The sequence below is a fragment of the Macrobrachium rosenbergii genome, chromosome 52 (genome assembly GCF_040412425.1).
Source record: "Macrobrachium rosenbergii isolate ZJJX-2024 chromosome 52, ASM4041242v1, whole genome shotgun sequence".
NCBI lineage: Eukaryota > Metazoa > Arthropoda > Malacostraca > Decapoda > Palaemonidae > Macrobrachium > Macrobrachium rosenbergii.
Genome location: NC_089792.1, coordinates 34,260,044 through 34,283,082, shown reverse-complemented (window position 1 = coordinate 34,283,082; position 23,039 = coordinate 34,260,044). Strand labels below are relative to the sequence as shown.

Here is a 23,039-nt window from a genome sequence, read left to right as displayed (position 1 = left end):
TGTCTGTCGGGACTTTTTCGGTTTTGGGGAAGTCTTGGGCAGTTGAGGTAAAACCTTGAAAGTGGATGGGAGTTCGTCTGGTTTTTTTGTATTAACATTAATGGTTCGTGTGTCTCTTTTTCTTTCCGTTCGTTGTTGGTGGAGGGTCGGTTTTAAGTTTTGTTTTGTGGTTTTTGTGTGCTGTGATTGGCGACCATGGACCTTTATCCATCTCCAGCAACCGAAGATCAGGGTGAGTGTTGTGTGTTGTTTTGTTTGTGGGTTTGAATTCCGCCACAGCACTGATTATCAATCTACATAGGCTCTGATATGCGTTTTCACTCGCCCAAAATATTTCCAGCCAACCAAAAATGCTTAACTAACAAAAGGGCATAATATAATATACTTCATGCTTTGCATATATATATATATATATATATATATATATATATATATATATATATATATATATATATATATATATATATATATATATATATATATATATATATATATATATATATATATATATATATATACATATATATATAGCATTAAGCTACAAAAAGTCCTTTAATATCAGTTCGCTCTACCTCGGAAATAATATATTTTCATATACTGTATGTTACCCGAAGGGGAATTTTTGAGTTGATAATAAGTTCGTCATCTCTTGGGCTCGAACCACGGAAGACAAGAACTGAGGACTACAGTGACACGAACTGCAGTCCTCAGTTCTTGTCTTACGTGGGTCGAGCCCACTAGACGACGAACTTATTATCAACTAAAAAATTCCCCTTCGGGTAACATACAGTATATGAAAATATATTATTTCCGAGGTAGAGCGAATTGGATATTAAAGGACGTTTGTAGCTTAATGCTTGTATATGAATCACGGTGATGTGAATATATATATTTTTACAAATATTACTGCTGTTCGCCCTCATAACTTTTGATTGTAAATAATATCAGCCTGACTGAGACCGGGAAAAGACGTTGTCTAGATTAGAAGCGTCTTCAGTTCAAACTTTAACGTCCGTTGAAAAGGATAGGTAGCATTTAGCCATTTTCCCCCTATAGGAAAATTCCCATATCAGCCTTAAAAATAGGTGGTCCTAAGGTCCCTTTTTCCTTCCTACCTGTCTCTTGGCGAATGTTTTCAACAAGAACGCGGACGCCTGGGGTGACTGTTCTTGACCTAGGCCGGTCAGGGAACTTCAGAGAGAGAACCAAGCTTTCGAAGAGACAACACGTCCGGTTGGACCTCTTCCCCCTTTCTTTGTCTATTATTCTATTAGTGAAGTGAAGAAACAATTGCAAGGATTCCTCGTCGGTCGTTTATGCGCACAACGTTCATCCTAAGGTAAAGTCGCTTTTTTTGTTCAAAACTTTGCCCATTCTTTTATCTTTTTTCTGTATTTCGCATTTCCTTTGTTTCCTCTTTCAGCCACCACTGACGGTATATGTGTTCACAAAGTCTAGATTAAGCCAAATTATTATATTGTTAGCTTCAACCCCGTTATTCCAGTAAAATACCTAGGATTTAGGGTAAGCAGATCAGTTTGAGTCTCGATGCTTTTTGTATGCCTAGCGTTCGAACGTTTGGAGGAGCCGTTGCGTTTGAAATCTAAATTCATCTTAATGAGTAGAGATTCTTGTATGCGTCCGCAGTTGGAGGACGTTTATTATAAAGTCTTTATTCCTTGAATATTCTTTGTTAAGGTTAATTACCCTTAACTGGCGACCTTTGGCTAATTAACGACTGCCTTTGAGGTTAACTTTTGGCTTCAAGTGGCAGGTTACGTGTAATCTTGGTTTGCAGGGCCGTGGAAACTACGTAAATTGAACAATAAATGATCAGCCAAGACCCCTACATGTAACAATATATACAGTATATATATATATATATATATATATATATATATATATATATATATATATATATATATATATATATATATATATATATATATATATATATATATATAATTCCCTGCACAACAATCTTTTCACCACATTTTTTTTTACTGTAGTTACTCAGTTGTATCGTCTGTTGTCATAAGAAAATGCTGCAACAAAGCCTTCTATCAGGTCACCGGCAAACGAGAACTGTTCTTTGTATCTGCTATTCATGTGAAATCTAAATGTTGGTGGGCTTTGTAGAAACATGGAGGTCTCTGTTGCGTGATAATTAGAGTGAAAGAACCACATCTGTTCGTGAATGACAGCCTTACATTATTTTGTTTGATTTTTGGTATGATTCTAGCGGTTAGCACCGAGAGATGTTTCCATTCACAGACGGAGCCTTTTGACATAAACAGCAGTAGGCGTTTTAGTAATGAAGTCTAGATCACTGTTTTAGTTATAATAATTCATTTATCCTTATATATATGAAATTGCTCTTGCTGAATGTATTGCACATATCACATATGATAATAGTTGAAGGTGTTATTAGATCTTGTATTCCTACCAGTGAAGCCATCAGGAGAGGTCAGGAGGTCAGGAGGGCGTGTGTGTATGCGTAAGTATACACACTGTATGGACATAACATCACCCAAAATTGTATGGTCACACATCACCAATTAATTCACTACATTTAACATATATGTTGAAATTCTACAGTATTGTGTTTGGAATTTATTTTTGATAACGAACTTGAGATTTATCTAAAAGTCTTTCATGTTCATGTAAACTTTGTAAGTCAGTTCTGTATTCGTGGTAATTGTAACTTGTCCCCTTTTCCCCAATAAAACCCGAATGCAGAACGGAACGAACAGCCTCTTGGTCCATTTTTTGGAGTAGACCTTTTATCTGGTGTCGTGTTGTGATGTGTGCGTGTGTGCTTTAGAAAGGGCGATTTCTCATATTCTTTGAACTTTGTATTGTGTTCATACTTTAAACTTACACAAGTAACTTCTAGAAATGAGGTAGCATACAGAGAGTCCTCTAAGGTCTGAAAATCAACTCGTGAATACTCGTAAGATTTGAGAGAGAGAGAGAGAGAGAGAGAGAGAGAGAGAGAGAGAGAGAGAGAGAGAGAGAGAGAGAGAGAGAGAGGTGAGCACCTCTCGTCGTATCTCACAGCAACTTATGATCTGAGTTCATGTCTGTAGGGACTGCTCAGTAAGTGGAAGTACTTAACTGTGGCACTATTCATTAAAAATATTAGTGTGTTATCTTTGTTAGTAAGGAATTGGCTCGCATAGTTCTATCTCTTGTGTGACCCTTGACCTCTCCTTATGTCCTACCAAACTCTCGCGCTTTCCGTGTCGCCTGCTCCTGGGCAAATACCGTTAGAGTTCCGTGGCTTCGCTGGTTTCCGTTGGCGGGTAATGCAGCTAATGCTTGACTGAAAAGGAAATCGGACGAAGCGCAACGGTTTGACAGAGAGAGAACAACGAAGGGACATTAAGAGCTGGGAGAGGAGGAGGAGGAGTTCTAGGATGAGTCCTATCACGAGAATTGTCTACTGCAGCGAATTACTAATTGGTAGGGGAGTGTTTTCACAACTCCCGGTTCTGCCACTTGTGTGGTCTAAAATGCATTTCTAATATCTTACTCTATTTCTTTTACTGCTGACTGAATCGAGGAGCTTGCACCGTGCGTGCATGTGACATATATATATATATATATATATATATATATATATATATATATATATATATATATATATATATATATATATATATATATATATATATATATGTTATTGTATATGCTGCTATGAAAGCTGAATTAAGGGAAGAGCACGTTACCAATTGTTTTGACTTTCCGAGTTTCTAATTGCTTAAAAGTGCATTTAAAACTTTTTCATTTTCTTCACTTGATATATAAACCACTGAGGTGCATTATATATATATATATATATATATATATATATATATATATATATATATATATATATATATATATATATATTATATATATATACATACATATATATGTGAACTGATTTGAGACAAATCTGCTAGTTGTTGCACGTCTCTGTGATCAGAGAATAACGGACAGCTACTGCTGAATCTAAGCTGATTCGTCGAACGCCATGCGATCGTTGGGATTTGGGGTGGGTAATTCAATTGAATGCCATACATCGAAGACCCCTCATTGCTTCCTTTGCGATTATGAGAAACCAATCAGCTGAGGTCTATGACCTAAGCAAGTTCATTTTGAAAAGTTAAAGATCAGTAAGGGTTTCGCGGTCGACGGGTTTAGGAAGCGTGTCTGAAAGGCAGCGATCGGCGCGTGTCATCTCAGAGTACCTTCTGACTATAATTGCATAATTAAGTAGTGTAGCCTAATATTAGCAGCAGGGTCCTGTGTAACTATTAAGAAAAATACACGTTAATTGTATCTTACACGTTTCGTTTGTACTGGTAGAACCTATATATATGACCGAAAATCAGGTCATATATATATATATAAATACACATATATTATATTATATATATATATATATATATATATATATATATATATATATATATATATATATATATATATATATACTATCTATATATATATATATATATATATATATATATATATATATATATATATATATATATATATATAGAAACATATATATATATATATATATATATATATATATATATATATATATATATATATAAAGAACACACACACACACACACACATATATATATATATATATATATATATATATATATATATATATATATATATATATATACTGTATATATTATGTGTGTGTTGTGTATGTATAATGCACTTCCAGTGGTTTATCAAATCAAGTGAAAAAATGAAAAGTTTTAAACGCACTTTTAAGCAATTAGAAACTCGGAAAGTCAAAACAATTGGTAACGTGTTCTTGGGTGCAACCATTCCCTTCCCGATGGGCCTCGGCCCTTCCTCTGATTCAGCTTTTGCAGCGGATCACGTGCTTTGGGACCTTCTATTGATTCACGGCGAGCCCTCTCAGAACGGTGCTTGGAGCTCGACAGTAACAACGCTTTTCTTTAAGCTCTGCTTTGACGAGAACCATTCGCTACGAACGAAAAGAAAATTCATTTTGAATGACTAATCTGATGTAGGTGTGAAGATTGAGACTACCGCGGTGGAAAAAGTTTGCATTTGTCAGTTTAGCGAGAATACTGTGATTCGTGATGTTTTCAAAGTCTGCGCTGTCATTGTTATAAGCTGTGGCAATGACCCCTTCCAGAAACATCTGTCCTAACAGGAAACACTTGGCACTGTAGGGATGTGCCAGACAGGTGTTCCCCGCTTACGTCATAAACTGTTTGGGAGCCCGTCTTTCTGCACTAAAGAACTCCAAGTTGTGTTGCCAGCATGAGCGGCGAAGACCAGTGTACAACGGCTGATCTCATCTTACTGCCACAATCTACATATATAAAAAACCGATTAGAATTTTAATAATTTCCATCATATTAGTTTGTTAGTGTATTCACTTGGAAAATAAGTGGTCATTTTTGTGATCGGAATATGATAAAATAAAATCGTACATAATTATGTGAGCGGTTCAATAAAACGTCTGAAAAGAAGTATTGGCAACAAGATTTGCTGTCGCAGCGAACAGCTATTGACTGATCTTACAAAAGCATTTTCTGATCTAAATTATCAGAATTTTGTTTTTGTTACTAATATTATCCTCTTAAAGATCCAAAAGTAAAGTAATCATCTCATGATGGCCATCGAAGGATAGGAGGAAAGTACGAGATTCCATTCAACGTTTAGAAGAGGCATGCGCAGACGTGAGTAAACATTTCATTTGATTTCATTCGTTATCTAAAAACCAATTGATGTGATTCTGTTCGCTAATTATTCTTAGATAAATTGGGAAGACGATTGTCATCTGAAATACGCTGGTTTTGAGCAATTTATTGGAAAGATAATTCTATTTTGTTGTGAAATTTAGGACGGTCAGCTGATTTTTATTCGTTTCAACGTTAGCGAGTGAACAAAGTTGAGTGAAACAATGTGAAAGACAGTTGTCATGTGCGCTGTGTTTACAAAATAGTTCTTCACTGACTGCGAGGTTTCAGCTCCACTCCGAATACCTTAGCGCCGAATTACGTCAATTTTGTGTGTGCTGAAGTGTTGTCATGATCAATGAAGCTTGCTTCCATAGTTTCTCTGCGTTTGAGAATAATCTCATCCGATGTGGCACTGGAATCTGAAAACTACTTGTTTTCGGTGTCAGAATAGTTTCCATACTCCGGTCCTGGAAAGTTTCTTGTTCATTTTGCCATGCTTCCCTGAGGGAGAGATGACGAAAGGTGTTGTAATTGATTTGGTCAATGTGATGTTACGGCGGCCAGTGTTGCATTGGGCTCGATTAGCAAGAATAAATTTATCAGCGGATTGAAATAGGAAATCATCAAAAGATCAATATACTGTGACCGTATTAGCTTGCATTTTTTGATCCCATCATGAATGATTAATCTCGTTGAGAAGAAAAGACATTGGGTGAATGGACAGAGAAACTATTTGTTCATGTTGTGAAGTCTTTCATGTGCCAATTATCTCGACATTACTTATCCGTTCCACACTGAATGAAATCTTGTGGTTGTTCTTTTACCATTTTTTCGTGCAACTGCTGCCTGAGTCAGAGTCGAATTAAGGACCTGCGTTGCCCAAGCACGTTTGTGGCTTGAATTGCTTATAAAGGTGTTACCGTCAGTTCATTTGTTCGTTTCTTTAACATGATGGCGCTCTTGCTTCAGAGTGTGTGATGATCTCTGTCTAACTGTCTATCTATCTATCTATCCAGCAATTAATCTATATATATGTATTCTGCGCCTGAAGCCACAATAATATTTTTTTTTTATAAATCAGTGATAACAGTGTTTTAGTGGTTGTATTTATTTCTTAAATATGCCTCTTGTGTGTTCTTCAGATGACTTGTTTTGCTGATTTTATCGACACTCAAACACAGATTAATAAAAATTAGTGATGTGTCTTGGAGGTGTGAGTGTGTGTGCGTGTGCTTGAGAGAGAGAGAGAGAGAGAGAGAGAGAGAGACAGAATCCAGTGCCGACCCAAGACAATCTTTCCACACTCAGAAAAGCTATGATGCAAGGTGTGGAAATCGTATAGTGTTCTATAAAAAGAACTTTGCCTCTCTTGTCAGGAGAAAGGCAAAAAGTAGAAGTTGATGTCCATTATGCCCTAGAGACTATAAGTGAGGTGTCGGTTATATTCCGGGATGACTAGTGTTTTGGGATGACTGAATACTTTAAGTAAAGATTCCCAGGCTGGGTGATAGTGGGGCAGTCTCCCACCCCTTCCACACCCATCCGGTGCAGCCTTCCCCTGGAGGATACCCCTATAACGCCGACCAGGTGACGAGAGAGAATGACTCCTCTCAAGGTCACCTTTGGAAGGAAAATAAAGGGGCGAAACACAGCGTGCACATCCCGTAGACTTGTGTAAGTTTATACTGAACTGCAATATCCACTTCTTGGAGATGTTACTTGATTTCTAATCTACGTTCTTCAAATTTATTTTTCTGTTCTACATTTTTTTTTTTTGTTAGTGCGCGTTATGTGCCAGTCTTATTAATAAATGCCAATCTTATAAAGAGTCGAACATGCGCCGAATCGCAGTTAAAATAGATTAAATGGTTGTATAGTTTTGTAAGATATTTATATGATAAGAGGACAAGCTGTCAGAAATATCGACCCCACAAAGAAGTGGGAAAAGAAACTTCGAAAAGAGAGACTATACTTTTCCGCGCGTTGTGCTACAGTTTCAAGTATTCTCTTTAAATTTACGTAGAGATGAAATGCGTATTGTGGAGAAGAAGGATATTATGTTTCGTTGTTTGTATTAAGTAGTAAAAAATGTTCTTAGTTGTTTCGTGTGTTTGATTGTAAGTATAGGCCTACTTGTAGTATTGCTTAACTACTGGATTGGTTGTCGCACGGTAGTTAGTCGAAGGCTTGGTTTCGGTCAAAGACGGCCGTGAACTTGAAGTCAGTTCCTTCATAGCTCTAACGTAGAGTGGTTCGAGCTGGTGGGGGACTCAAGAATGCATCCATTAGGGAAACTTTCTTTAGAAGATATGCATATCGAAATGTAAGGAGAATTTCTTGAGGTGTACTTTAGATGAGGGTAGTGAAATAGAGACTGTGCTTACACCAGTCTAGCTGTACGTCGAGCTAGGAACAATTGAATACGCCAATAGTAAGTTTATATTGTTAGTTTAGTTAATATACGCAACGCAGTGTATATTAATATAATCACAATTTAAACTAACGTAAGAGTGAAGTAAGCTGGGTGTCTTAACATAATTCTTAGGCTACGATTTGGGTCAGTACGTTTCAGATCGTTTAGGCTGTACGACATCAATGACGATTTGAAATGCTATACTTATTCTGAATGTGTGTGAAAAAAATGGTGCCGTGACCAGGATTACAGTGAGTGGTTGTTGTATAAGAGGTCGGTACAGTTAACATTTAGGAAAGTTTAAGGACTGTTGTGATAGTTAGCGATAAAGATAAAGGACGTGACCGGCTGATGGTGGCGGCCATATTAGAATGTCACATGTTAGCCCAGCCCGACATGGAATATATAGTAGAATAAACTCGGTCAATCGTTGCCTAGCCTAACTGTATCCTGACTTTGGTAATATTAGGTTGTTAAGGAAAATGATGGTTGACGCATTTCCACTTCGTAAATTTAATTTTTCCTTCATAAATTGTAGGTAATGGAAAGGAAATATTAATTTTTGAAATTTATGGTGGGTTTTAAGATACTTAGGTGAGATTTGATATGGAATAAACCCTATTGTGCATTGTATATATGTATGTGTAGTCGAGGGCACATATATATACAATATAACTGGTAGTGATCTACCGTTAATTGATCAGAAGTTTAGTCAACTTTTAAATATTTGCTAACGTGGTATATATATTATTTTTTTGGAGTTGGCGGTTTGTACACTTTTAGTAATTAGGAACCTGTACATTAGGTGTTGGTAAATTATAGGCTAAGATGTCTGACTTAGAAGAATTGAAGAGGAGACGGGGGTGTTGTAAGTCTGTGATAACTAACTGGTCAAAGAAGGTTGAAACGACTATTGATGCAGGTGATATCAATAGTATTTCTTCATTGAGAGACTTCTTGAAGGAATATTTACAGAGTCCAGGAATTGGATAATGAAATATTGAATGTAACAGGTCCTGGAGAACAACCTGACCAAATTATGAATCAAGCTGAATATAGCCCAAATGTAGGCACTGAAATTCATAGACTAAATTCCTCCATCAGGGGTCTTCTAGCTGTAAGAAGTGAACCTAGTGCACCGATAACGCTTGTTAAAGTTGCTGTGAAGTTGCCCAAATTTGAAGTATCAGTACACCAACGTACTGATTTTGAGATTATACAGCAGTTTTCTTATCGAAAGGGCCTATTGGAAGGCGAGGCTCTGGAACTGATATCTGGTTTTAAATTAGAAGGTGATAAATATTTGCAAGCAGTGAACTTGTCAAAAGAGGCCTATGGCAGAAAAGACGAAATCAAGTCGTGTTTAGTTAGAAAACTCTTCCAAAGTGAGACTCCCAAGGCAGATGCAGAATCGCTACAAGGTTTTAGAGCGCTGTTCGAATGCAGCATAAGATCATTGGTGGTCTGCCCCAGATATTTTAACCAAAGACAAAGATATTTTCAGGGTATATCCCTGTCTGATATTTTGGGAGATGAAGCAGATATTTCTGCTATCATCTCTTTTTTTAAAGTGTGTTAAAATTTTTAACAGTATTTTAATATATTACATCACGTAGAATTTTAATGACATTAAATTTTTTATGTATATATCACATCATTCATTAAACTTCATACACTTATTTATTGGTCACATCACTTCATTTTATTTATTAATCATTTCCTTCATGAATTCATAACTTTAACCTAATTTATTTTCTCTCCATTACGGCGCTGAACGGCCTTGTTGGCCCCAGTGCCTGGGCTTTTGCCCTAAATATCATACATCCATCCATAAGATCATTGGAGAGTGAAAAACTGGAATTGAGTGAATTATATACCATCTTGCTCTACACCAGACTACCAAATAGTGTAAGTGAAATAATAAAACGAAGGTGTGGAGAAGATTGGCTGAAATTTGACACCTTTAAAAAATATCTTGAAGAAGAAATACACAATCTGAGGGCTTTTCCACAGACTGAAACAGAAAAGCTAATACACTGACAATGGTATCTGCTTTCGCAGTAGAACAACGGCAATCTGTGAGACCAAAAACATCGGTAAGGCCTAAAGAAAGCACAAGCAAAGCCAAGGTAAACCAGGTTAAAGGATGTGCACTTTGCGGAAGCAACTCGCATAAGGACACACTGTAAATCTTATGTAACCAGAGGAGGAAAGATAGAACGACTCAGAGCTCTTGGTTATTGTTTCATATGTGCATCCAGTAAACACTTCAGTTCCGACTGTGACAGGCAAGGTTGTAATAATAGTTGCACTGTTAGACATCATAGTGCTATATGCAATTGAAACCAGCCAAATAAATCAAAGGTAGGCGGGGTACAAGTTGGAACTCTCTCTTTGACAAATACCGGACAGGGAAATAAGACCACTAGGAAGTCGATCTCACCAACAGCCACAATAGAGGAAATTTGAAATGAAATTTTATGCTAAATTTCCGTTTTTATTTGGTAATACTTTTAGAAAAACTTATCACAACAGATCCAAAGTAAGTTTGGAGCCATTAAGGTCCACCTAATACCTGTCAATCCTCTCACCATCGGGTCTTTATTTAAGTACAAAGATCGTTTATGCCCTTATATGTCCTCCGGGTGTGTATAGCTATACGTGTCCTAAATGTAATTTAGGAATTTATATTGGATCCATCAGGAGGCTCCTGAAGGCACGCATAGACTCTCATCGTGGAGTAAGCTGTAGGACAGGCAGTAAAATTACAAACCCAGAGTTTTCGAATATCAGAAATCACTTTAGAATGTGTAAAACTTCAATTGAAAATAAGGATTTTTCTGTTTTAGGGCGAGCCTCTAGCAGCCATGAATTGGCCATTTTGGAATCATCAGTGATTAAACGACTCGTCCCCTTGTTAAACAGCCAGACCTCTGCCGGCACACTGTACCTCTCTCAGTCTTTCGTTTTCACTTCAGTTTTAACCTTGCCACTGAATAGATTGGTCCAGATCTGCTTACTTTTTATTACTTTTTTATATTGTATATATATATTTTTTTAGAGAGATTTTGTTTTGTTTTTATGATGTCCTTTTTAATTGTCCCTTCTATTTTTATTTTTTTTAATTGTAATCCATTGTGCAATCCTAATTTTTTTGAAATTTAAATTTATAGCCTTTTTGTAATTTGTTATTTATTTTGTACAGCCCTCGAAAATGTAATGAAGCCTTTACGAAACGTCGGGAATAAATTGACACTTTTTAAAACAAGTCTTTATGTCCGCCTCCCCATTGATGTATATCTGTCTGTGGCCACCGCTGTTTGATATATATATATATATATATATATATATATATATATATATATATATATATATATATATATATATATATATATATATATATATATATATATATATATATATATATATATATTATATATATATATTTATATATACATTATATATATATATATATATATATATATATATATATATATATATATATATATATATATATATATATATATATATATATATATATATATATTATATATACATTATATATATAAATTTATCATATACATATACGAGTATATATATATATTATATATATATATGTGTGTGTGTGTGTGTGTAGGATCTACTGGTTACTTTTACCAGATACATATGTAATTGTAATAGCCACAATGCCCTCTTAACTTCTCGAATTCTTCACACTTTTTTTGGATATACTTGTCACTACAAAGCTGTAAGATCCAAACGCAAGAAATTGAAGAGACTGTGATGCCCGGCCGCGGGAAACAAACCATCGTCAGCATAATCACAAGGAGGTCACGTTGACGTGGTCAGGTCGGCAACGTGACCTTGTGATTATGGTGACGCAGGTTCGTTTCCCGAGACCGGGCATCACAGTCTCTTCAATTTCTTGCACTTGGATCTTACGGCTTTGTAGTGACAAACATATCCACAAAAGCGCGAAGAATTCGAGAAGTTAAGAGGGCATTGTGGCTATTACAATATATATATATATATAATCTTTTTTCATGAGAAAGGCATGGTGTGAAAAAGTATCCAAAATACATACAGTCCTTTATATACAAACTTTTAGCTTCCAAAGTTCCAAAGATTCTAACTTCCATGTTCGCTTCATTTATGTGGTATGGTATGTAAATTGAACATCATGTATTTCCTTGTCACTGTTTGAAGGAAAGATTAAAGATTGTTTATTATAAATCTTCTGTAATGTATAAAGCTATTTCAAAATGCCTTGAGAGAAAGTTTGATTACCGTATGGTACTGGATGGCTAATGTGACTTCGTTGGACTTTCAAACAAATAGAACTTTCACACGTGCTCTCAAAGTGGAGTTTGTTTGTATGTAGAGGGCTCCCTGTATATACTAGTTTCTTTTAAATTTTTGCCGTTACTATTGATGCTCTTTCATGTATTTCTCCGTGTATCAATACTGTCTGGCTATGGAGTTGCATTGAAACTATGAAAAGATCCTGATTGTTTGTTAAAACCTGAAATTGGTTCTTCTTGTTAACTTCAGATACCCACGCCAAGTACACTGGAAGACCTCCCATCCCTTTCTCTGGACTGAGACCTCCTTTTGAAGGCAATGGGACAAGCAATTGAGACGATGTCGCCTTCCCAAGTTGTGGAGGGCGAGGTGGAGGTGTGCCACGAGGCCACGTCGCTTCTCCAGTCACTGGAAGAGCATCGCACCCAGGTTCTGAGCGTCTCGCCCACCCGCACTAAACACATGCAACTTCGACCTCGAAAGGGAAGTTGTGAGGGGGAGGAGGAGGAGGAGGAAGAGGAGGAGGAACAGATTGCGAGGGTGAGGCGGGCGTTAGGTATTGGGGATTTCTACGAAAATGAGATGGAGAAAGCCACCAGTTTTGATCAGGTAAGCGGTTGTTGGTACATGGGTCAAATGCAACAGGTTGGTTTGCTATGAGCCTTCTCTTCTTTCGCTTTTGTGGCCAAAACCTTTTGCCTGGTGATGACTTTTATTTGCTTTGTCCATATTGTTATTATTGCTGCTATTATTTCTTTATTTTTAGGGGCACCATTTCATCAATTTTAGTGAAGGTACCTCATGATCCCCTGATTATTTAATTAAAATAAATATGACTTAGTCCTATTTCAGAGGTTACGTGGTTGCAAAAGGGCAAAATTTGTAATAAAAAATCATATACAAATAAATATAATAAGTTTGCTTTGCAGTTATGCATTTATTTATATATATATATATATATATATATATATATATATATATATATATATATATATATATATATATATATATATATATATATATATATGCATATTGTATGTATATATATATATATATATATATATATATATATATATATATATATTATATATATATATATAACATATTATATGTATATGTATATATATATATATATATATATATATATGTATATATGTATATATATACATGTATATATATATGTATAAGTTAAGTTAAGTATACCTTAGTTTTACCAGACCACTGAGCTGATTAACAGCTCTCCTAGGGCTGGCCCAAAGAATTAGACTTATTTAACATGGCTAAGAACCAATTGATTACTTAGCAACGGGACCTACAGCTTATTGTGGAATCCGAACCACATTATAGCGAGAAGTGAATTTTTATCACCAGAAATAAATTCCTCTAACTCTTCATTAGCCAGCCAGAGAGTCGAACTCGGGCCTAACAAGTGCAAGGCCACAACTCTACCGACTTTCCCAAGGAAGAGCTTGATTATATATATATATATATATATATATATATATATATATATATATATATATATATATATATATATATATATATATATATATATATATATATATATAATGTTTGTGTTCCAAGTACCTGGTTATTACACAACTAACCACAGAATTCGAAAATTTACCTCCTTTCAGCCAGATAACTGAACTCTGATCTTCTTCCCAGCTTGTTCCCATTTTTATATGGGGTCGCCGTGATGCCTTCTTTTGAAGGACTTTGATTTGGCTTTGGGGTAGACTTTGTAGCCCTGATCGGCTGCCCTGCCTGACATCGCTTAGACCCTGGTATTGTGTACATGTATTGTACCAGGTAACAATAAAAATTACGACTGAGTACTCTAAAGGTAACAGGGATCCCATGAAAAGCTTAGTAATCACGTGAAAAATCAAACTTAAGTTTATCAAAACAGGTGTGAGGTATCAACAATTAAACAAGAAATGAACTAGAGGAAAAGGGCATCACTCCATCAAACAACTTTATCTGTTTCCCTGGTCTTAATTCACTTCAGCAAAACTGAAGGAACAAAACATGTTTATCACTTTGCCTTATGAACACAGTTAATCCTATTCACTGGTGGTCAATAAATGACTGTTTTTAAAAATTTTAAATACAAAAACTTATTTTTAAATTCAAAATTTATAATTATAATTCACAATCTGAAAAAATTTACTATTACTTGAAAACAACACTATTTAATTAATTCTTGAGTTAAATTACAAATGCTAATTTATCAGGAAATTAGATCAATCAAGCAAAAGTTGAACTGTCAAGAATTACTCAAGATTTGAAAAGAAAATCTTAAATGAAAATTAAATCAAGTATGCAGTGTTAAATTATTAAGAAATGCTTAAAATGCTAAATAAATGAATGATAAATCACAAATATACAAAATGTGAAAAATTAAGAGATTGCAAACACAAGAACACAAAAATACACAAAAGATTTACCAACAGTAATTTCACTAAGGCAAATACTCCTTAATACACCTTATTATACCATGGTAATAATAAGTAAAATTCACTTTACCGTACATACGCTTGTGAAAACTTTAGCAAAATCACCTGAAATGCAGTTGCTCAAGATTCACAAAACACACTTTGACAGGTGCCATTACGAATATATACACTTTTCCTACATTCAGATCTCAAAAACAAATTAATATCAATGACCACACAAATATTTTATGTTAATAACTTCTCCCTTTTGAAGAGAGAGAGATAGAGAGAACCATACTGTTCTGTCTGAAATCAGAATGAGCAAATTTTTAGTATTCCAGTAAGAAATGAAACAATCAGATGGCGTCATTATTAAGGCATTTTGGGAACAAGATACGAGAGAAAATTCTAGGAGAGGATGATGACGTCACTTCCAGAGCAGTTTTGAACTGCAGTCTTACAAAGCATAACGTAATTGATCGAGACTTGTGCTTTTACCCCCAAAAAGGCATTTGTAGCTCGAACAGAAAATCATATGGGACACGATCAGAACAGTACGTGATCAGAGCAATGTAATCTTAGACATGACACAATTGCCATGTGCTTTGGTGCAATAACTAGTTTGTATTTCTCAAAAAAGTACATGTCTGTACCAGAAAATTGTATGGGACAAAGCTTTTAAGGAAACCTTAACACGATCAAAACAAACGGCAGCTGGCTAATCATAAATGGCATGTTTTTAAAACAAAATGAAGAACCAAAGTTGGTTTTCAGAACTGATCAGCCTATTCTTACCCTGACCTGTCGACATGTTATCTTTTGCGATGACTAGCGAGCAAAGCAGAGCATTTGCTACCACACACACATGTTGCTGATATACTACGTTACTATTAAAACGTATTGTTAATTCTAGATTATGCTGTTAAGTTGTCTCAATCATTAATTCTTTTGAGATCTGACATTACACTATGTACAATATTTCAACAGTCATCATTATTACACATAACACATGTTAACTAGAATAGTAAATGTATCAAAATCATGGAATGATATACACATTACTAGGCAACATCATGAAAATATATATGATGTATATATGTGTGTATATATATATATATATATATATATATATATATATATATATATATATATATATATATATATATATACATATATACATACATACATAATATATATACATTATATATACATTTATGTATATATATAAATTATGTATAAAGTATATTGATCGTGTATTTCTCCCAGAGTGTTGTTATAATTGTTGTATTTTTTCTGTACGCAAGAGTTATTACATGTATGCAATAATAATTGTTAAAATATCATTAGAGTAAAATGTCTATTTGGATTTCACAAGAATTAGTAACATAGTAGCTTGAGAAGATTACGTCGCTCAGCCTCATGTGACTGGGAATGTCACGGAATCTCTTTTGTTTTGATTCGAACGATAAGTCACGTCAACAGACGAGATAAGAGAAGGGTGCTTGGTCAAGTAAGCATTTTCTTGTTAGAGCCACGAGTTCAAGGATCCAATAGTCTTGTGTGCTTCTGAACATGTATCGTTCTGTCTTAGGTCATGAGCACAGTATTGTGTATCATCCTTTTGTCTCAGAGAGACGGGGAGAGCACGTGGAAGTTACGCCTCTGGTTTCTTGTAAAGAAACATTTTGACAGTGAAGATGATGTCATTTAGTAACTACAGGGCTATGAGTTTGGTAGAAAAAGTAAATTTGTCATTCTGATTCTAGAGGCCTTTTGTGCTGGTTCCCCTCTCTCACTCTCTCAGAGCCAGTTAGTAAAATTTTAAAGTAATGTAAAGTGTTTTTATACTAGTCACTCTACTAGTTGATGTGAAATCTAACATTAGCTTGTGAAATCAAATAGGCATTTGTGAAAGATCGTGATGGCGCCAAGAAAGGAACAAGGTATTTTGTGAAATGCAGCTGCAGCTAATGAGGTATCTGTATTTGTAAGAACCATGTTTTTTTTTACTTTTGTGTGCCGTGTAATTGATTTATTATGGTGTTTAAATCAATTTATCTTTTGTAAGGGGTTTAGTACATTTTACAGTTAACAGTTTTGTATGTTCTTGTTGTGTTCTCAAATGATTTACTTAGTTTTATTTCACATCTTAGTGTTTCTTAATGGTTTAGCTTTTGCTTACTTAAATTTGTTTCACATACTAACATTTTGGCAATTTAATTTTATTTCATAATTTGATTCAAGAATTAATTAAGTTTGTGTTTCCAACTAATAGTAATTTTTCTTTAAAGTAAAATAGTGAATTTTGATTTATTAATTTTGAATTAAAAATAAACTTTTGTATTTAAATTTTTACAATAGTGTTTCATTTATTGACCACCAGTGGTGGGAATTAACTTTGTGAATAAAGCAGAATGATAGATAGTTTTGTTCCTTTAGTTTTGCTGAAGTGACTCAAGTTGAGGAGGAAAAGTTTCAGTAATGGAGTGGTGCCCTTTGATCAACTTTAGTATATATTGATACCTCACAATTGTTTCGATAAACTTTAGTATATTTTGATACCTCACATTGTTGATAAGCTTTTAGAGTATTCAGTCGTATCTTTATTGTTATGAGAGTTCAGGTATCTGGCTGTGAGTGAGGTAAGTTTTGAATTCTGTGATTAGTTAGTATAATAACCAGGTACTTGGAAAACTTAGTGACATATATATATATATATATATATATATATATATATATATATATATATATATATATATATATATATATATATATATATATATATATATTAACTTTATCACATACACAATTGTTCTGTGCATTAGTAGAATTACTAAAGGGACCTCATTCAAACTGGATGGTATCTAATGGAGTATTTATTCAGAAAAAGTTACAAGCTTTCTTGGACAAACAATCCACATTATCAAGTATCCGTATGGATACTTGATAATGTGGACTGTTTGTCCAAGAAAGCCTGTGACTTTTTCTGAGTAAATACATATGTACATATATAAACGGGTCATATAGCTGTAAGCTTCATAGTAGCTATCAAGAGGGCGTCCAGGAAAAGGCAGCACGTATATAAAAAAGTTTATTTTGCCAATTTTGCCGACGGCGTTTTGCAATATCTCATTGCATCTTCAAGGCTGTAATTTTTACAAAAAATATAACTTAGAATCTTATAGAAAAACGAAATAAAATAATTTAAAAATCACTATAAAGACGGACATGACCCTCCTAAACTGAGTTACAAGAGAAACTAAAACATGAAAAAAAGAAAGAGGGTAAGTAATTGCTTAAAGTTGAGGTACAGACCAAAATATAAACAAACGACTTATGTTATGAATAGCTGTGTGGAGGCTGTCTGGGTGTTTAACGAGGGGATGGTGGTTTTAATCATGATGGACCCTAAAGTGGTAAGTTCCCCCTCGTCTTGCGTAGAAGATATGATTTTAAAATCTGCAAAATTGATGTCGGTTTTGCAGTGCAACGCGTGATTACGTATATTGGAGGCTTCGGGTCTGGACAGTCTGCAGCCAGTTCTGAAACTGACTCTCTGGTGACCGCGGATTCGGGCCTGTGGCAACCGCTTTGTGCATCAACGTAAGTTCCCCGTTTACACTTGGGACATGTGTATTTATATACGATGTTGGATGACAAAAGCTGTGCCAATCTTTCCTTGTATCTGAAAAAGAACCTATTGTTAGAGGGTTTTTGGAATAAGTTTGAAATTGACTGCTGGTAATTCTCTGTTTAATAGGTTAATTAACTTGCATCGAAATTTAATATCGTAAATGAAGGGAAATTTTGCATAAAAAACCAATTTAGGGACTTTATATACCAGTGGGGAACTGTGCAATTTATACTGAAGAAATTTCTTGAGGGATCTATAAAAGTACTTTACTGGGAAACTATTGTTTTTGAAAAATTGTAAAACGAAACTAATTTCTTCGTGAAAGGCGCCCCAAGAGGATGTCGAGGAAAAGCCCTGTGGAGGAGAGTGGATACGGAATTTAATTTAAAATTAAAACAAGAACGATAAAAGTCAATTCCTAAAAAAACTGGTATGAAACCCAACATCATCTCTGAAAACTTGTACATCTAAAAAGGGGAGTGTTTTAAGCTTCTCTTTCTCTGGTGTGAAATTAATATTTGGATGTTGGGTATTAATGAAATTAAGGAACGAATCAGGGTTAAAATCAGACTTAAAAAGGGCAAACGTGTCATCAACGTAACGTCTATAAAATAAAGGTCGATAGGTGGAAGGACACTGGTCTATAAAGGACTCCTCCAGGCAGTTCAGAAGAATATTGTGCGGGACACATCCTTCATTTTTAACGATTGTTCTTTTAGGCAAGTAGAAGGGATGGCAGTGGGGAGCCCACTTGGCCCCCAAATTTGCCAATATTTTTCTGAATTGCCTGGAGGAGTCCTTTATAGACCAGTGTCCTTCCACCTATCGACCTTTATTTTATAGACGTTACGTTGATGACACGTTTGCCCTTTTTAAGTCTGATTTTAACCCTGATTCGTTCCTTAATTTCATTAATACCCAACATCCAAATATTAATTTCACACCAGAGAAAGAGAAGCTTAAAACACTCCCCTTTTTAGATGTACAAGTTTTCAGAGATGATGTTGGGTTTCATACCAGTATTTTTAGGAATTAACTTTTATAGTTCTTGTTATTTTAATTTTAAATTAAATTCCATATCCACTCTCCTCCACAGGGCTTTTCCTCGACATCCTCTTGAGGCGTCTGTCACGAAGAAATTAATTTTCTTACAATTTTTCAAAAACAATAGTTTCCCAGTAAAGTACTTTTATAGATCCCTCAAGAAATTTCTTCAGTATAAATTGCACAGTTCCCCACTGGTATATAAAGTCCCCAAATTGGTTTTTTATGCAAAGTTTCCCTTCATTTACAATATTAAATTTCGATGCAAGTTAATTAACCTATTAAACAGAGAATTACCAGCAGTCAATTTCAAACTTATTCCAAAAAACCCTCTAACAATAGGTTCTTTTTTCAGATACAAGGAAAGATTGGCACAGCTTTTGTCATCCAACATCGTATATAAATACACATGTCCCAAGTGTAAACGGGGAACTTACGTTGGGTGCACAAAGCGGTTGCCACAGGTCCGAATCCGCGGTCACCAGAGAGTCAGTTTCAGAACTGGCTGCAGACTGTCCAGACCCGAAGCCTCCAATATACGTAATCACGCGTTGCACTGCAAAACCGACATCAATTTTGCAGATTTTAAAATCATATCTTCTACGCAAGACGAGGGGGAACTTACCACTTTAGGGTCCATCATGATTAAAACCACCATCCCCTCGTTAAACACCCAGACAGCCTCCACACAGCTATTCATAACATAAGTCGTTTGTTTATATTTTGGTCTGTACCTCAACTTTAAGCAATTACTTACCCCTCTTTCTTTTTCATGTTTTAGTTTCTCTTGTAACTCAGTTTAGGAGGGTCATGTCCGTCTTTATAGTGATTTTTAAATTGTTATTTTATTTCGTTTTTCTATAAGATTTTAAGTTATATTTTTGTAAAAATTAGAGCCTTGAAGATGCAATGAGATATTGCAAAACGCCGTCGGCAAAATAAACTCTTTTTATATAGGTGCTGCCCTTTCCTGGATGCCACACATTTGCGTAAGTGTATTTGAATGGTTAACCAATGGTGTGCAATGAGTGTCAAATCAAGTTAGGGGTATCTCAGGAGTAGATGACAATGCTGGAGTTTCGTGGCAAAACGCTGCCTTAGGTCCACTGAAAGATGTTTTCAAAACAGGGCATAGGACAGAAGTTTCTCCGGATCAGGGCTGTTGATTTTGGAAAGAAAGACGCTCTCTCCTATCATAATATTTCTAATAGAGGTGTGAACTATCCTCGAGTTCATAATTAGACCAATGTTTTTTCCCAGGGGAAAGAGAATTTGACCCAAGTCATTTCACGACCATGTTTATTAGTGTTATAGAAGGTAAATAGAATAAATCATATTAGAGCAAGTGAATGTTTAAAGTGCTTGTTCAGTTTCCCGTACAAGAATCCGATTATTGTAAAACAATGGAAGTCAACGAACGCTCTCCCGATTTGAAAGAGGAATAGTAGACAGTCAGAAATGTCAGGTGAGAATTTAATGGAGAAGTAGAAGAGTGGGGAATCTTAAAGCCTGCGAGGCGGAATATACGGCGGCTGACGTAACAAAGAATGGAGAGATGCGGTGCTGTATCTAGTGCGAAGATACAAAAAGCAGGTCTCGAAATGCCGAGGCTTTGTTACTTTGTTGATGATCTGTCCCCAAAAATTGCACCCAAGAGGAGTTAATTTTAGTAGATAAGTGCTTCGTCAACGGCAGGATTCGAACCGTTACCGGGTTTATAAAACAACAGTCTTGAACATGAGCCATCAGCCAGACTTTTGGAGACATCTGAACCGAAAAAAAGACTTTATGCTTCGTCATGAATGTTGCTCTTGAGACGCCTCAATGATAATTAATGGGCAGCGATACTGTTGCACCTTGTTACATCGTTGGATACAAGATGACATCAATTTTTGATACAAAGTATACTGAAAGGGATTGCATTAGGTACATTAAAATGATTTGTGACTCGTTTCCCTTGTGTAACTTTCAAGTACAATAAAAAATGGCAAATCTGCGCCACAGATTGTCATAATACCACGAGCACTGTTCCGTTACCTTCACCATTTAGCGCTTCCTCTGTCGCACTATCATACATTGTGAAATCATGCAGTTGATAGTCTTTTTTCCGTAAATTGACGTAGTTTTACTTGCGTAGAGTTACTGACATTGTCAAAAATAGACAAAGAAAACGTGGAGATATTCCCGAATGACCTACGTGTTATATGCCTGCGAAGCGTAGAAATAAATTTCTTAACAAGAGCAGAAAGTATAGGGTGCAAATGAAAATGGATCTGCCGATCTACCAAATCAAAGACAAGTGGAGGTCCTCCTGTAAAAGTAAGCCAGGAATTTAAAGGTAAAGGTAAAATTAAAGAGTTAAAGGTAAAGGTGAAGGTGACGGTTGAGGATTCATGAATCAAGTGTTTTCAAGGAAACGTTTGGAAGTTCCCTCAGGCCCTGGTGGGTCCTTGAACCACAGAAACAGGGAATCGTTGCGCGTCATGTCAGCAAAGTGGTCGCTCTCATGCATTCGTATGGGTAACGATGAGAGCAGTAAGGAAAGAGCAAAAAGCACCAGGAAGCATTTGTGAAATAAGAGAACTGGTTATGAATGGAAGCAAGTGGCATTTCCTCAAAGTTAATACCCTGCTAACTGGTAATGATGCAGAGAAATCACAGAAACTGGTAAAAATGACACTGAAAGGACAAAGTTGTGTATTCGTCTGCTTCGGTAATAGTAAGATTGTCTGTCAGCAAAAACATAGATGAGGACTTTATTAAAAAAAAAAATGAGGATCTAATATTTTGCGGTGAAACGGATGAAGCCGGGAGACCCCCAGAAGAATTCTTGTGACGAATCGTCGGCGAAGCAGATGCACATCCGAAGGTTTCGAATATATAGATATTTAGGATACCAAGATGTAACAATAAGGTTAACACCGAGGAGAGCGATTAGATGAAGACGAAAAGGAATACCTGAAAATGATGGACTTTGAAAGTGCCAGGAAATATCAGGAATAATTGTGAATGGCGTATACCGTATACTGTGCAAAGAGGGCGTGAACAGATTTCATGCTCTGAATGTGGTCATTAAGATGGCTAAGTTTTTCACTTCAACTTCGGATCATTTACGTGCGAAGGAAATGACTGCCGAGAAATATTACGGAAGCTATGTTTTTGCTGCTTTCTTTTAGTGTTCCACGAGTAAAGAAGATAAGAGCAGTTTTATGAAGACAATAAGTATTCAAAGGGTTTCCCAGTGCAAGTGATCATGTCGTCACGTGAGATTCGATAAACTTGAGAGCGTTCAAGTTGCTCTGGCTGAATTGACCGTCATGCTGCCCAGTCACGCCGAAAATGTATGGAACATTTAGACAGATAATCAAAGGCTATCGAACACCGTGAGCAGTTGGGTCATTCATGCGTGATATTTACGAGATAACAATAAATACGGCGAAAAGGGATTTTATACAAAGCGACTCATAATTATTTGCCCA

General features: G+C 35.5%; 1 protein-coding gene across 6 annotated transcripts in view; it reads left to right on the top strand.

The window, feature by feature from the left end:
• Positions 1 to 23,039, top strand: part of LOC136833799 (protein unc-13 homolog 4B-like) — a 251,818-nt gene that overhangs the window by 47,122 nt on the left and 181,657 nt on the right. For 2 of the 6 annotated variants that reach the window (XM_067096058.1, XM_067096064.1), the window contains exons 1-3: positions 5,986 to 6,057; positions 6,872 to 7,403; positions 12,694 to 13,053. In XM_067096058.1, coding sequence (XP_066952159.1) covers positions 12,763 to 13,053 — 291 coding nt within the window. In that variant the 5' untranslated portion in view covers positions 5,986 to 6,057; positions 6,872 to 7,403; positions 12,694 to 12,762. Of the gene's footprint in view, positions 1 to 4,903; positions 5,727 to 5,985; positions 6,058 to 6,871; positions 7,404 to 12,693; positions 13,054 to 23,039 lie in introns of those variants that run through there. The other 4 variants (XM_067096061.1, XM_067096059.1, XM_067096060.1 and 1 more) reach the window with 4 other exon arrangements.